Here is a 15,869-nt window from a genome sequence, read left to right on the forward strand (position 1 = left end):
TGCAAACCTACCACTAAGAGTAAATGTCAATGCTTCAAGTTATATTGATAGTTATTTTGCATAGCTCAAATGAAATCTACAGAAATACTGTGGATTTAAAAACTAGATCCTGCTATTAAGAATCCAACGTAACACAAACATGTAATCAGTTTTAAAAATTGCTGCATTAGCAAATCCAAGAACTAGGTAGCCACACAGAAGCATTAATAAGCCCTGCATTAGAATATTAAAACCCTGGGCTCTACAACAGCATGATCTGAACTGTGAACTATAGGTCATATGAACTATTCAAAAAACTGATGCTTTCACAATCAGTTGAACACTGCTATGTTGCACTGCTGTTTCATACGTGGATGTCTACATCAATGAACTCTGTTCCAAGTGCAGCTTCATTAATACAACATCTCACATGCAGCTAGACCAACTGAAAAAAAACTCTTGCTTACTTATTACCATGGAATATGTCTGTCTTAAAAGAACAAGAAGCAATATTTTGTTATGGTCACTAAAATGCTTTTACAAATTTTGTTCTATTAAAAAAGCAGTTTGCTGACTAAGGCTTTTCATAAATGGAGTTTCCTCAATGAGTGTTAAATTTTACTTACCTTCATTTGGTGAAGTTTTCAACTTTGTACAGATGCCATGTACATCACCATAGCATTCCTGTATTTTATGCAGTGCATCTGCAGCTCGAAGTTCCATAAGAGAACGGAGCTCTGCAAGAGTAACTCCAAAATCTCCATGATTAGCTTCTTTCACAGCGTTTTTTACGCTGCTATATGCAACCGAGTTGTTTGCCATGTCACCCATGATGCATGCAGTCTTTAGCGTAGACAGTTTCCAGCAAGGAACAAAATTTCAACTTAAAATATTTCCAAAAGGAAAATAAATCCTTTGGGTATGAAGACAGTCAGGAGAGCAGACACATCACCCAAGCAAGAGAGCCCGTCTGGAGAGATGTCTTTGAGGTTGTCCCATGGTGTGTTCTGTTCCCCGAAGCCAAAAGGCATGTACAGTCTAGGGAGAGAAAAAATACACATTCAGTTACATAACATCTATACTGAAATGCATTGTAAGACAATCCCTACTCTCTCTACTACGGTTACAGAACAAATTTCTTCTTTAATTTCCTATGATATTTTCAGTTTGCATTCCACAGGCAAGAGTGACAAGGAGGAAAATGGATGTTTCCCACCCCAAAACAACCTTGTATTATTGGATTTCCTTAAATCATTAACTTTGTAACAACTGTTGCCTTTAACACTGGCATTTTCCTTCAAATGTCCATATGGTTCATCATCAAGCAGCAACCTTTAAAAATACCTAAAATTAAATCTGTTTCCAGGGAAATGGAGCTTGTAGCATGCACAAGTGACGTCACATGGGGAAAGAACATACTCAAGTTAAAAATTCCCACTTTCCAATGACGCCCTCACCTCAGAGTTTGGGAAGAGCAAATTTTTTGTGCTCCCATTAATTCATTTGTGCAAACCTCAAGAAAAAACTTCAACACTAAGCTAGCCTACACATGAAATACTTTTGTATTCTAAGTAGGATTATATCTTCAGGCAGACCTTAATGAATTTTTCACATCCATACAGTTTTAGCCCTGCTCTAGCCCATTTCATCACAGCTCAAGCCTTGCAGAGGGTCTCCATTTAATTCTTTGAAGAGAGGGAAAAAATTGCACAATACCACCTTTCTGCACAAGGGATGAGCAGACTGAGAGCAGTTCTTCCATCTGATGATCAATGTATTGTAGCTGAGTAATTGTCATCTAGCCACAGGACTCTATACCTAATTCCTATTCCTAATCCCCATATCTCGCACACACACGTAGCTACACAACAGTGCAGTGCACACACAAACTCCTCATGCCTGTGTGAAGAGTTGCTGTGTGCCAAAACCAGACTTCTGATCACGAAAATCAGCTTTATTGGCATAATGAAGTGCAATGAGCATGTGTAACAACATATTCCCCCACAAAACATGACTGCCAGGCTCAGATGAACAATAACTTGGACACTTTCAGGTCAACAAGACCCTCAGGTGTAATATGCTTAGCAAAGGCAAAAATATCAAGGCAAAGCATCAGCAAACAAAAGATTTCTAGTTACTTCCCTGCCAGCTTAGAGGACTGTTTGGCTGAACTGCTGAGTCTATGTTGAAGATATAAGCACCCAATTACCAGAAATTTAAGGTCTTGGTTCCAGGAAAGACTCAGATTTCTGCTCTGGAAATAATCAGTTGCAGTTATACTAAATCTACCATTTAAAGTACCATGCCACACTACTTTGTTTGCCCTGAGAACAACCACTGACACTGTAAACCCCTGAACTGATGCCACCTAACCACAAGTGACAGGCCCATCTCTGGCAGAACTACAACATCTACAACTGCAAGTGCTCTTCTCTTCCTGTCACAGGAGATTCTGAGAAAACCACTGTCTATGGCTGTTTTTCAGAGAGTGACAAAAAGCATAAAGCAATCAATATTCACATGTATAAAACTTCCAACATTCTATAACATCAAAAAAGCTCTTAATTTAAAAATTAATTTTAAATCTTCATTGTTTTCTCTGTTACTTGCAAGAAAATGTTGCAACAGTTGAAGAATGCATGATGATAGTGCTAACCTGCACGCTAAGATAAAGTTTTGATTAAGACTCTAATGAGTTCTGTTAGAGTATCCTGCAAGTGAAGAATTCAATGCAAACCATGTATGAAAGTTTTCTTTAAAAGACATGCCACATTGTTATCTAATACCCAAAAGCTAGATGTTGTTGTCCAGCTGGTAGCCTAGGAGGATTTTTCAGCTAGCATCTGATCATAAGCTATGACAGTATAACAAGAAGCAGATCAGGCAAATGAGTCTGTATAGCTATGGAGAAGATGCTGCAGCTGCTAATTAGGCAAAAATAGACCAAGCAGAAGGCCCCACAACCAATTACATCAAACTTGATTTAATTTTAATTAAGCAAAGCTCTGTTCAAGCCTCTAGCAGGGGCCCTATACTTGATGCCCAACTACACCTAAATCCAAGAGAAAAGTATAGGAAAAGCTACAGCTCTAGTCACTGTTCACTTGTCATCAAAAAGTTTTAGGACTTTCTCTCTCCATATATATGAATAGAGGGGGCCAAACTTGCTTTCATATACAACTAAACTTAAGAGCAGTCGCTCTGCTTAGTCACAACTCAGCGTGCTTTGCACTCCAGTTCTAACCTCTTCATGCATCTACATCAATTTTTACTATTAAGCAATAATCCAAATTAGTAATTAATAAGTTTATACTGAAGGGAGTCCTCCTGTGCTCTAAATGCCATCCTAACATGCCAATGGTCCCTTAGGGTTCACAGGCAAATTCAATAAGCATTCATTAACTACAGAAACAGTGCAGTTATACAGATCAGCTCTAGTAGTGACACAAATTATTTGGTACATCCATGTTAGCAAAGAACTATGGAAAATTGAAAGGAACAGTGTGAAGACTTCAAATTCTGAATATTGAACAAGTGCAGTGTTGCTCCAGATCATAAAAATTTGATTAAGCATTATTAATTTTTACATAAAATCAGATCAGGATCTGCTTCAGTAGTCCATTTTTACCAGACATTTCAACAGAGAGCACAATAGCTTCTTGTCATACAGGTACAGGATGGACTTAGTCTAACACAGATTTTTCTGTAGCAATGAGCAAAGACACTTTCTTTAAGAAATATCCTTAATGCAGTTTTGATGTAAAATGTTGCAACACTCAATCAGTTCCTGTTACAGCAAGTTCCAAGAGTCCACTTTTGTAACATTAGTGGTGATGCATATTGAAACTATTACGACTGAAATTTAGTAGCATAAAAAGAAGTGCATTTTAAAGCTAAAAGACCATCTAATAATATTTATCTTCTCAACTAATGAATTATTTTATTTGTTTTGACCTGTGTTTCAGTTCTCAGTTGCATCAGTCATTTGAAATAAATTAATAGCATAAGCTCTGAAGCACTATAGTTTAAAGCAACTCACCTCAAACTTCCAATCTGTTAATATCTCAAATTTTAAATTCAGGAAACAGTTATCAAACTTATTATACACCAATGCTGAAGTTCTAGTCTATTTAAAGTTTAATTCAGTTGAAGTTTTGTGTTAGTGTCCAGCTTAAACAAGCTGCATACAAGCTTATTAAGACGTTTACCTTTCATTAGATACATCAACTTTTGGATAATACTTTATCACCAACACTTGGTTTATCCCTTTATATCACTGAGACTAGGAATAACTTAAAAGCTATTCTCTGTCACACAAAAATGACTGAAAAACTTGAACTGAAGAGGCAAATTTCAGTAGCAGCACATACTCTCATAGATAGGATTCAGATACTTATATCAATACCTCTGAGAAGACCTTGCTGCCCTTTGGTTGTAGTAACTTCACTGACACATCATATCATTGTAGCTGCTTATGAGGAATAACTTCCTTACCCAAATCAAATCATCATTTATTGCTAAGGGACTGTGTTTTGTTACCAGACAAAGACACTAATTCAAACCCATAACCCATTAAACAAAGGTTAGACAACTTTGCCAGTGTTGGGAGTTCAACATCATAAGCTTCTGTAGTTGGACTGGAGAATGGAAAAGCTCTAAACACAAGTCTACATGTAAAGATGCTCACCAAAGCATGAAGAAACTATAGATTACTTATCTATTTAGTGCTACCACAATATTCTGCACTGACCAAATTAGAAGCTGCAACATGTTTTTTGAAGTGTTCCTCTGGTGGCACAATTACTATTTCCCAGATGCACAGGACCTAGCCTACCTTAGACCCCTATCCAAGCTTTTCCTATGATTACATTTACATTTAATACTTGCTTCACTAACCTACAAGGAAACACAATTTTCTTAATATTAAATCACTTAAGCACACTCATGTCTCAAGAGTCAAAGCTCCAGCAATTATAAATCTTGTGTCATTCAATTTAATCTATACATCTGCTTGAACAGTATGCATTCAGATATTGAGCATTAGCTGATAGCATTTGACCTTCAGCAACACACTAAAACTGGGCCCTGTAATATAGGAAAGGGCTTGCAAAGTGATTATCTCAGGAAAGCCTTTGTTTAATCTAATTAGTTCAATGAATACCAGACAGATCTGCATATCAAGAAGCTGTTGAGATAAAAGCCGTCCCCATATGTTTCAGTTGTCATGCCTTTTAACCTGCCTACAGCTTCAAAGATATTGAAAACATATAATATGCTTTTGCATACTTCAGTTTGGGTGTGATCCACAGCTTCAAGCCATCACATAACATTGCAGTGGTGGGGGGAAGAAAGAAGGGAAGTTGTCTGCAATATTATTATAATGGAATATTATTACAATGAAAAGTAACTGTAACTGAGAAAGTAAGCTGGAAATCAAACTGAAATTGACTGATGCTCTGAAGGGTCAAATTTCTTACTGTAAGAGACAGATCGTCCCACCTACTTGACAGGCTACAGAAACTCACCAGCTGTTTCACAAGGAATATGAATGAATTCTAAAGAGGCAAAACATAAATACAGAACAGTATGCATTTGCAAGTCACTATTCTGTAAGTTAAAATGTGCCTAACTGGACAAACAGGAGTTAATAACTTCAGTGCCATGCTATTGTTTTAGAGCAAATATCTCAGACAGCCTGGTTTATGAAGAGACACGTAAAGGTAGACTGAAGAACTAAGAGGCAAAGGGCATGAACAAAGTTTTTAGCATACCATCTTCAGCCTATGCCCAACAGTGTTGCAATGGCAAGTTTCAGTTATTACAGCTTATGTGCTATAAACAGTAAATTCATCAAAGGTCACGACTTTTGATTAGTTTTCAAAGAGAAATCTGATTTAATTCTGAAGCCTAATCTCCTGGGAAGCAGATGTACTTACCTATCTGAAATAAAAACTGGCCTACATTCTGCATTGGATCTAAACACTGGTATTGTCCCTGCTCGTTGCAGGGAGGTTAGACAAGATGACATTTACAGGTCCTTTCCAACCCAAATTATTCTGTGATTTATGGCACTTAATCTAAGGGATTTCTGCTGCCTACTGTGGTTGACACTTGTAGAAACCGTTTCATCCACTGGTGGCTTCTTTCCTTTAAGACCCTGAATTTATTTCTTATTGAAATTATAGCAAATTGGGACTTCAGTAGTCTGAAGTCAGTTTGGTAGTAGTACAAATTAGCAGTGTTCACACACTGGTTCTGCACAATTTTCCTCCTGTTTTGGTAGTAGCAAGGAAAAATTCTACAAGCCTTGAAGGTGAGTTATTATGTCACAAAGGACATAAGCTTCTCTTACAAAGCAGCTTGGTCCACAGCCTCTGCCAGGAGCCCAGCAAGCAAGCAGACATTTTGTTATGCCATCAACCATCTGCCAGACCTGTACTGCCCTACCTTGTCCAAGCCATGGCCTCTCCCCACTCACTAAACAACTCAGCTCCAGCTGAAGTGACACCTGGATTATGAAACAAAATCAGAAAGTGCTGTACAGAATAGTCTGAGTAGGAAACTATTTTATCAAGTGTTTAAAGTAATCATTACCTTACTGAGGTAACCAAATAGATATTACTGATCCAAAAATAGACAGACTAATGCAACAAGAAGGGCCTCACAGAAAAAACTATGACCACTTTCAAGGAACATCAGACTTTGAGACACACTGGAAAGTCCCAGAAGACAAAACCAATGTGATCATCATTAAAGAAAGCAACAAGTGTTCTCTGTGTTGGCACTACTAGGGTTTCATAGTCACCTATTTCATATCACATTGCTGGCTTGGCCACAAGATGACAAACACTTAAGACAAAACCATGCAAAAGTGTCAAGTTTGTAACCACTTAAAACACTTTTCTGCAGTCCACAGCTCTGATCAACACTCAGGCAGCTTCTGTCTTCTCTACCCACAGGCCCTGAAGTTTCCCATTCTCTGTACTTCTTTTTCCTAAACTCATCTACTTTGTGCTCTGTGATGACACTAAAAACTAAAGGCCACATTCAAGACGACTGTTTGCAATAAAAGGTTACTCTAGTTTAGGATTATAATCCCAGTAGAAAAAAAAAATTAACCTCTAGATGGTACTCTGTCTCATGCAGAATCATTTTGAGTGTGTTCAAACACCTAAAATGCATTTACTGTGTGTGTCAGCTTCCTCATCTAACTTGAGGTAAGCGAAGCTGCCAAAATTTGGACTAAGGTAGCTGATGGCTGAAGGCAAACCTGCTGGTATTTAAAATGCAAGAAAAAATGTTTGCCCAAAGCCCATCAATATTTTCCTTTCCTTCAGATCCACTGAGTTCTAAATAAGATGACTAAGAACTGCAAGTCTCTTAATCCTGCACAGTTTAGGATAATTGTGCTGTAAACTAAGTTCTCTTAACAGATCTGTCATATTAATAGTTAACTATATAAACCTAGAAGTGTTTTTTTCCTAAATATGTAGTAAAGTAATCCATTAACAAATATTCACATGACTAGGTTCATTAACAACTTACCACACTTTTCCCATCAACATTTGTCAAAATCATATTGACAAAAATGACAAGACAAAGCTGAACTTTTCCAAAAAGAGATAGGGTGGTAGCATGGCAACCAACTCACTAAAATTATGCATCATAAGACTACAAGAGTTTACTGGCATTCCCAAAGTGCAAAATGTTTTCTGGTCACAAATCCTGACAGGTGTGTGTTAAATGAGGCATCACTGCATGCAACTAAGTTTCAAGTAAAGGTAAGGTGAGATGGTACCAAATTTCATCCAACAGAGATGGAGCTGGATTCCTGGATTTCAGCTACTTGTTGTATTTAGAGCTCAGCGCAAAGCATCCAGCTGGTCACTTCTGATAATGTCAGCAAACCAGCAGCTGACTTCATCAGTTATTCCTACAGGTATATGACTTGTCTTGAGAAATTTATTCACCTTTTTTTTTTTTCCCACAGAACTTATATTTACCATTTCATCCTGATTTGCACATTCCCCATTTTTTATTTCAGAAAGTATTCTTTTATGCTAGTATCCATTTATGCAGAGCAGTAGACTTTTGACTGTGATCATGCTTCATGACATCAAAGAGATGCAAAAAGCTTTTTAGATTTATGAGCCTTCAGGCAAAAGGCAAAAGTCCATTCTTACCTGATTTTTCTTGTATTCAGAAAACTTCAAAAAGATATTTAAAGTTAGTCTCTAAAACTATTAGGAAATATTTATGCCTATGAGATTGAGCCGAATTACTTCCATAAAGACACTATATATAACCAATTCCTTTCTATTAAGAGCAATAAAATTAACTTAGGCACTGTTTTAAGGCTTTTCTTGCTACTTTGGACTAGTTTACTGCTAAGCACAAACAGTACCACAAAATAGTCTATATGCTCATATACAAATATGTAGGTAATATACAAATTGTGATATTAATGTGGTAAAGGATCCATTTATGATCCTCAAAATCATCATTCCAACCAAGCAAGTGTCTGGAATGTAAGAAAAATAAAACAAAAACCTCAGGTCTGGTCACCCATCTCAATAAGCCCACACTACGATGCTAAATTGGGTATTTGTTTTGTCCTCTTGTGGTCAAAGTTTAAAAAGCTTCCCTCTTGGCCTGTAACAAGGCAGTTTGAGAACCTTCAACTTCAGATTTTTCACAAGCCTTTTGGAAATACCAGACTACAGTATATCTTGTATCTTCAAACCTTTAAAGAGCCTTACTTCTTCAGAAACCTATAGTTTAAAAGCTATGCTAGCTTGAATGTCATTAATTCCTGCCTGCCAGAAATACACCAAATAAACTGGCTAAAAGAGTCATTCTGAGAAAAACTGCAATTATGTTTGCCATCTTCTCTTCCTAAGGAGACAGAGGGTTTTAAAGTTCAACTATCATAACTAGTCCACACTTGAGCAGCACTTCAAGAAATACTTCACAAGTTTGCTGCTCTTGCTAGTTATGTCAAGAGGTTCAGGGGTCCCTTTTTGGTTTGTGTTTTCTTTTGTAAGAAGTAAGGGGTTTTTTACCTCAATATTTAAATTTGAGAATCCAGTGTATGGCTTTGCAGAAACACAAGAGTGAAATCTCACGCAGAATTCTTTACTATGATTATACTGGCCATCCCTTTAGCTCTCTTTGATAAGTTTTGAGAGTTTAACTCACCAATCCATTCTACTGGGCCTCCTCTTTCTGGTACAGTGTAAGCATGTTCAGTAGGCTTCACCTTATGGTATTATCTGACATTTTTTATGATTTTGAAGGCTACATATTGCTTTATCCTTCAGGGACATCTCCAGTTTCAAAACTAGTGATAATACTTTTCCATCTCTCTGATGTCTGACACCCACTTAAAGGCTAAGTTGTCATGCTCCCTGCATTGTCACGCCCTTCTAGCTACTGCAAAGTTTCTCATTTATGCAGGGTTGGTTGGTGGTCTGGGATTGTTTTACACATAATGAAGCATTACTGCATTATAGCTGTCTGTAGAATGATGGCAAATTAACTTGTCTGTGATCAGTACACACATGACAATCCCATGTCCAATATAAGATGGATAATACTTCTTTAACACAGGGAATATATAAGCAGCGTTAGCAGACAGAATGCACAAAGCTGAGATTCCCACCACAGCACTTTGTAACTCTAACAAAGCAGCAAGTCTGTCACATCCTCAGGTGACCAAAGGTATGGCTGTGCTACAGTGACATGGTGTAACACTCCCACTCACAGAGGTCCTGAAGCAGCTTTCATTATTTGACACTAACAACACTGCAACTTACACCTGCCACCCTTATCCTTTTGCATCGGGAAAAGCCACCGACTCTGCCAAGTGCATTAATGAAGTAACAGAGTATGGGAGCTCTGCTGCTGCAGCAGGCACATAGGCAGCCTCGGGCCCAGAACACACACTTCTTGTGTGCTTCTCTACTCTTCTTTACAGCACCTCAGCCTCTGAGGGAAGGAATTTCATTTTGGGTCCTGTTCTAAGTTCATCTCTCATGGGATACACAGCACTCCAAACGGTTTTGGCACTTCTTCCTTTACTTTTTTCTTTTTTTTTTTCTTTCTCCATGTACTTCTATGATCTTTAAAAACAAATAATTCTTGTCCTAGCCCCCATCTGGATCTGCTCCCATCCAGGATCCAAGGAACAAGAAAGCACCATACTGTGGTCCTAAGCCTCCACCCTCCCACTAGCTGTGATGGTAGCCATGCATTTCATGGTTCTACACCTGTGAGTGGGCTACTTGTTGCTGTGTGGTGCAGAAAGCTGTCATCCAAAAATGATCTCCCCCACCTCAGAGGAAATATTTACATAGCAGCATTTCTACCGTCTGAACAAGTTTTTCCACAAGACACCAGGAGGGGCTGATTTATTTGTAAAGTCACACAAGTAATGTGGATATGCCAGCTTAAGGGACAAGACACACAGCTAATGCTAGAAGCATCTTTATCATGGAACTATATGGCTGCCACCTTTAAGATAACATTAAATCTTCCTTCAAGGGGAGAATCCTCTTCCCTCGGTCATTTCAAGTTGCAGTGGGTTGAGCAAACCCAGGGCACAAGTCAACTGACTGGCAACTAAACAAATAGCATGGTAATTCACATGATTGCCAGACAATGGCTCAAACAGATTTAGTAAATTCAATTAATTTCTCAGTTTGGGTAGGCTATATAAAATTGCCATACAAACTGGCTATGTGTAAATAATAATCACAACTTCATGTCTGAAGTCTTCTTTTATTAAGTACTTCATTGTGTATAACTCTTTAGGTTTCTGAGATTACAAAGACATCAGTGGTTGATTAATTACTCAGGAAAAACGAAAATAATACCATGCTCCATGATAATATTTGCAAGTCCTATGCCACACAATAAAGGAAATCTCCAGTTCCCATAAGCCAAAGGCCTTAAGTCTTCACCAGCATCAGTGGATCCTAATGCACTTTGCAGACAGCTCTGCTTCCAGTCTAATCAGCAATCATTCAAATTATGAGGTGAGCTAGGTGTCTAATTTAGCTGTGGCACAGCTCCCCTAGGCAGAGAAAGGCCATGCCTTGAAGAACTTCATCACAACCAGCTGAACCTACACTGTGCTGAGGAACAGCTACCAGATTCCCATTGCTCCCCTGCCCTATCAAAGGCCAGCAGAACTGAAGTGGCAAACCAGCAGGCACTCAGATGCCTGCAGCATAACCACCTTTGGCACGCACAGCGAGGTGTCAGTCTTCTGATAAAGTAGCTCTGAATCCTCAGCAGCAATTGCTAGTTTAACAAGCTTAATATCTGTCCTTCCAAAGGATGGTATCTGGATTGAGAGCCTAATGCATTTAGCACAGCTCAATGCTCATAGTTCAGCAGCAGCTGACCCTCAGGCCCAAGAGACAGTCCACCCATAAAGACTACAGGTCATCATTCTGTCTCAGCAAAGTCAGACCTATTTTGTTCCTTAACTACAGAAAGCTACTTCCCACAAGTGTTTGTTTTACAGTGGCACATTTTAACAGTGTGCAGCTTCAGCAATCATGTTGTTTCTAGTGATACCAAAAGCATACATATCTCTGAAGAAAGGGAATTGGGAAAGGCAGTATCAGCTTCTGCACTCAAGTGACAAACTTCAAGCATCCTGCTAAAATTGTGCATTGTAACTGCTGAAATTGTGCATTATAACTGCTGATGGCACAAACTCTTTAAATAACCAAGATTTGTACGTTCAGCTCATGGCTTCCAACAGACTTCCTCAAAGGACCAGCACCATTGCACGTCTGACTGTATCACACCTCAGCTCAGCATGAGATTCTTTCACTGTACAGTTGAGTAGGGGTTCACAGACCTTGTTAAGTCAGAAGCCAATTATATTTTTAATCTAAACCCTGCAACTCACAAATTTCTCTTATGCAGTATGCAGGTAAAGCAGAGTAAGGAAGACAAGAGCTTCCTCTAACTGAGGCTAGTGATACTCAGTGAAGTGACCGAGACAAACAAAAAATGACACAGCACTATGAAGCAAAATGCAGCAAAAATTACCCAAACTCCCACAGTTAGGGAGTCAGTTTTTCCAAAGGTAATTTTAGGAGACTCCTTCTCTGGTCCTATTGCTCCACTTTTCTAAGCAAACTCCTGTATCCCTGTTTTCCTCAAAGGATGTCATCAGCTGGTTTCTCAGCACTTTCAATAGACTCTTAGGCATGAAGGATGTGTAGCATTTGGAGAAGAGAAAGCAGACTACTAGGAAGCAGCTGTGCTAGGACTGCTCTCCAAAAATCTGCTTTTCAGTCCCTTTAAGGATGATTTACTTTAATTAGTTTATCAAGGGAAATATAGAAAGAAGCCATCTGAAAACCTCTATAATTAAGCATTATTTTAGTAGCCTTTAAAAAAAAAATCCTACTTGATATAGACAAGACTTAGAAAAAAACTGGTGCGAGTATGTAATCTGCTAGTAACAAGTAGCAGACTTGTTATTCACACTTTCAGACCTGAGGTAAGAAAAACACTGGTAAGGAAGATGAAATGAAACTTAATGAAAAGTCCTACACAGTGAAAACCAACCATACACCTCATTTCAAAGTTGTTATGAATTTGGATTATTTGAGTTACACACAAATTCAAATCTGTACACCATGACAAACAGATTGACATCCCCGTTCTACCATGGTCCCCAACCTATTAACTTTTTTGTTTGATTTTACAACACTTGTTTTCCATTTCCTCCTTTTCTCAAGGAAAGGGATGCTTTAAGAGAGACAAAAATTTATACCAATGGACTCCTAAATCTCCTTCATGTTTATTCAAACATAGCAGCACAGCTTATAAAAAATGTTCCCAGTTCACCTTCAGACAAAAGCCATGGATTATGCTGAACCTTTACATGTAGTTTTGCATGTTGCACTCAGACCTGTTACCAGTATCTAGTAGCTTGCTCTGGATTACTAATAGCAAGTTGCTACTTCGAGTGTCATACCCCTGCTACAGGAGTCAGATTTTTGCACATGTATCCACTGCCTTTGATATCTTCTGCTCTAACCAACACAGCATGAAATTAGGGTAAAGGTTGGTTTGTTTGGGGTTTTGTTTGGGGGAGTGGTGGAATAACTAATTTTGTTGATGTTTGAACAGTTATCTAATAAAGGAAGCCAGCAATGTGATCAAAGAGTATACAGTCAGAATCCAGAATCAAACTAAGTGTAAAAGAACAAACAATTTTAGGCAGTTACACGGCTGTCTGTCAAAGTAACAATCTAGTTTGACGTGTGATGCTTCAGGCACATAATTAAGCTAAACAGCTTTCAAGACAGCTTTCTTCCTTAAAATTGAAAAAGTAGGTAGTTACTAAAACTTTACCTTGTTGTTGAGCAATTATTATTAAAATAAGCCATCAGCTGTCACAAAGTATTTTTCACAGAGCAAATATTTTCAAGTATTTAAACATCATGGCAAAATTGCCCACAGGAAGCCTAAAACAAGCTATTTTATTATTTTAAGATATTTTAAGATCAGGATTCTCTGACTCTTTAATTTGGAGATTCTGAAATGTACTATTAGACGTTCCTAAAAAATTGATGCACTTTCCTGTGCATGGAGAATCCTCCATTTGTTCTTGTTTGACAAGACCAGGGTTGAAGGCAGACATGGCCAAGCTAAATTTAATGGCCTATATTATGGAGGTCCACAATTTTTGGTTTACTTGTCCATTTACCTGATTATTAAAATGGAACTTTGGCAGTAAAACTCTGCATTCTGATCATAAGCCCAGTCATGGGGATAAAATTCAAGAACTTAATCCACCATAGCAGGGGGAAGAAGAGCATATTTGGTAGGAGGAACACACTTGCTGTGAGAAGATAACTTGTTCTAACCTCGGTGTGAAGGACTGGGCAACTGTCTGGATTTTTGCAGCCAAAAAACCCCTTCTCAATACAGCAATGCCTAAAGACATCTGCAGAGAGCCACGGGTACACCCAAAGAGAAATTCAACAGGAGGAACTACAGTGGCTGCACTGAATTCTTAATTGAGTTTGCTCGATTTTTTAACTGTTCTGGAATATTTGACAGTTATGAATTATACAAGTAAAGTGACTGGACAAAAGACTGGAAATGTATTTTCCAGGGTCAAAAGTCCAGAAAATCTCCTTAGACTTCCCAACCAGAAGCCAGACTCCATGTTACAAGGCTCAAAGGTTCTTGTTCAGAGATTTTTAAACTGGCAAATGTTAAAAAGACAGTTTGGGTTATTATTCCACTTACCTGGTTACTGACCAGTGTATTAGGGTGGGTTACCCTTTTGGTTCTCTGAAACTGTTAAACTCTCACTGAATTCAACAAACTAAAGATAACCAGAGCAGTGCTATAATAGAATAATATCAGAAAACAAGATAACAGAATGAACTACATTGGCATGTAAAGATGTCTAATGATTACTAAGTGCAATTTATTTGATTATGTTCAGAACACCTATACCAAGACTTCGTTCAAGCCCAAACTTCTTCCATTCTGGCTGAGCATTTTTATATTGAATATCTCTTCACACAGAAAGAAACAAGTAGTCTCAGAATAAGCAAATAAAGGTATATGGCACTCAAATTTATGGAAGTAGATAAGTTTACTTTCCCCATGTGAGGCTGCTAATCATAGCTCTTCATGTACATATAGGACACAATACCTATAAGAGAGGAGCTTAGCTGAACTAGATGTACAAGTATTTTAATGGATAGCCCCATCCGATTGTTGATACACAAAAACAGATCAGACTACAATTACAAAGGTATATACAACACCAGTGTTTACCATTATAGCATGAGATAGCATCTGAGACACCTGATTGGCTTTCAGCAACTATTTGTTGACCCATTTTTCAGGAAAATCCCTCTTCTATTTATTAAACTGTTCTTAACTCAGAATTACACACAGGCATACTTGTAAGAGGTGCTACTCAGCTATTTAAGCTCATGAAAGCTACTTTTGCAGAGCCAGCAGAGGGAGTACAGACATCATTTTACTTATCAGCTGTGAAAAAGACACCTTGTAAGAAAGCACTAAAAGAGCTGTGCCTGCAAATCTAATGCACTTAGTTTAAAGCATGCCAAGAACTTCCTCGGTCTTTCATAGACATGTATGTCAATGGGCAGTGGAGTTGGTATTTCACTTCTGATCCTCAACCAGCTGTCACATCTTAAGAGTCTCATACCTGATGAATGGCAGGAGCAATTCTAACAGTACTAATGAGTACCATAAGGTCTGATGCTTCAAATGCATTTAAAAAAAAAAAATGTAAAAACCAACCAAAAAACTCAACAACCAAAACCATCATATAGATACAATTCAAGTTTTTATTCCTATGGATTCCACTGTTTCACAGTTTCTGAAAAACTAAACCCTTTTCGTTGTTCCATTTCTTAGAAAACAACTTCACCTGGAAGACAAGGTGAAAAATTCAAGAGTTCAAGACAACCTCAAGCAAAGGAGCCCTGAAGGCACATAGCAGTGTTGGACTAGAAGGTAACAAACAGTGAGCCTTTCTGCTGATATTCACAGAGGCACGCACCTCCTGGCAAATCTGGTTTTACACAGCCTCTGAGGCAAGAGCCCTGCTGCTTTTTTTAGCATTTCCATTGATCAGCCTGCTTTGGAGTTGACAATTATGACTGAACAGTGTTGACACAGTGGCGGGTGTGGAAACAGTTTTGGAAAGAGAAATAGGCTTTGAGCAGACAGATTGATAGCTTGTTGCCATGCTCTCATGGAGGTGAACCCAAAACTACAGGCCAACATGAGACAACATACCTTCCTGCCAAAAACTCCACAGACACCCACGTTTTTTAGTCTACAAAACCGACTGGATTTTTTTTTCG

The 15,869-nt window shown here is 38.3% G+C and overlaps 1 protein-coding gene across 9 annotated transcripts in view; it reads right to left on the reverse strand.

Annotated features, from left to right (window-relative positions):
- The window catches only part of ATP2B1 (ATPase plasma membrane Ca2+ transporting 1), a 60,190-nt gene that overhangs the window by 33,136 nt on the left and 11,185 nt on the right, over window positions 1-15,869 (reverse strand). For all 9 annotated transcript variants that reach the window (XM_064419685.1, XM_064419683.1, XM_064419690.1 and 6 more), the window contains exon 2: window positions 606-1,017. In XM_064419685.1, the coding sequence (XP_064275755.1) occupies window positions 606-810 (205 nt within the window). In that variant the 5' untranslated portion in view covers window positions 811-1,017. The remainder of the gene's footprint in view (window positions 1-605; window positions 1,018-15,869) is intronic.

This window comes from Passer domesticus, chromosome 5 (assembly GCF_036417665.1).
Source record: "Passer domesticus isolate bPasDom1 chromosome 5, bPasDom1.hap1, whole genome shotgun sequence".
NCBI lineage: Eukaryota > Metazoa > Chordata > Aves > Passeriformes > Passeridae > Passer > Passer domesticus.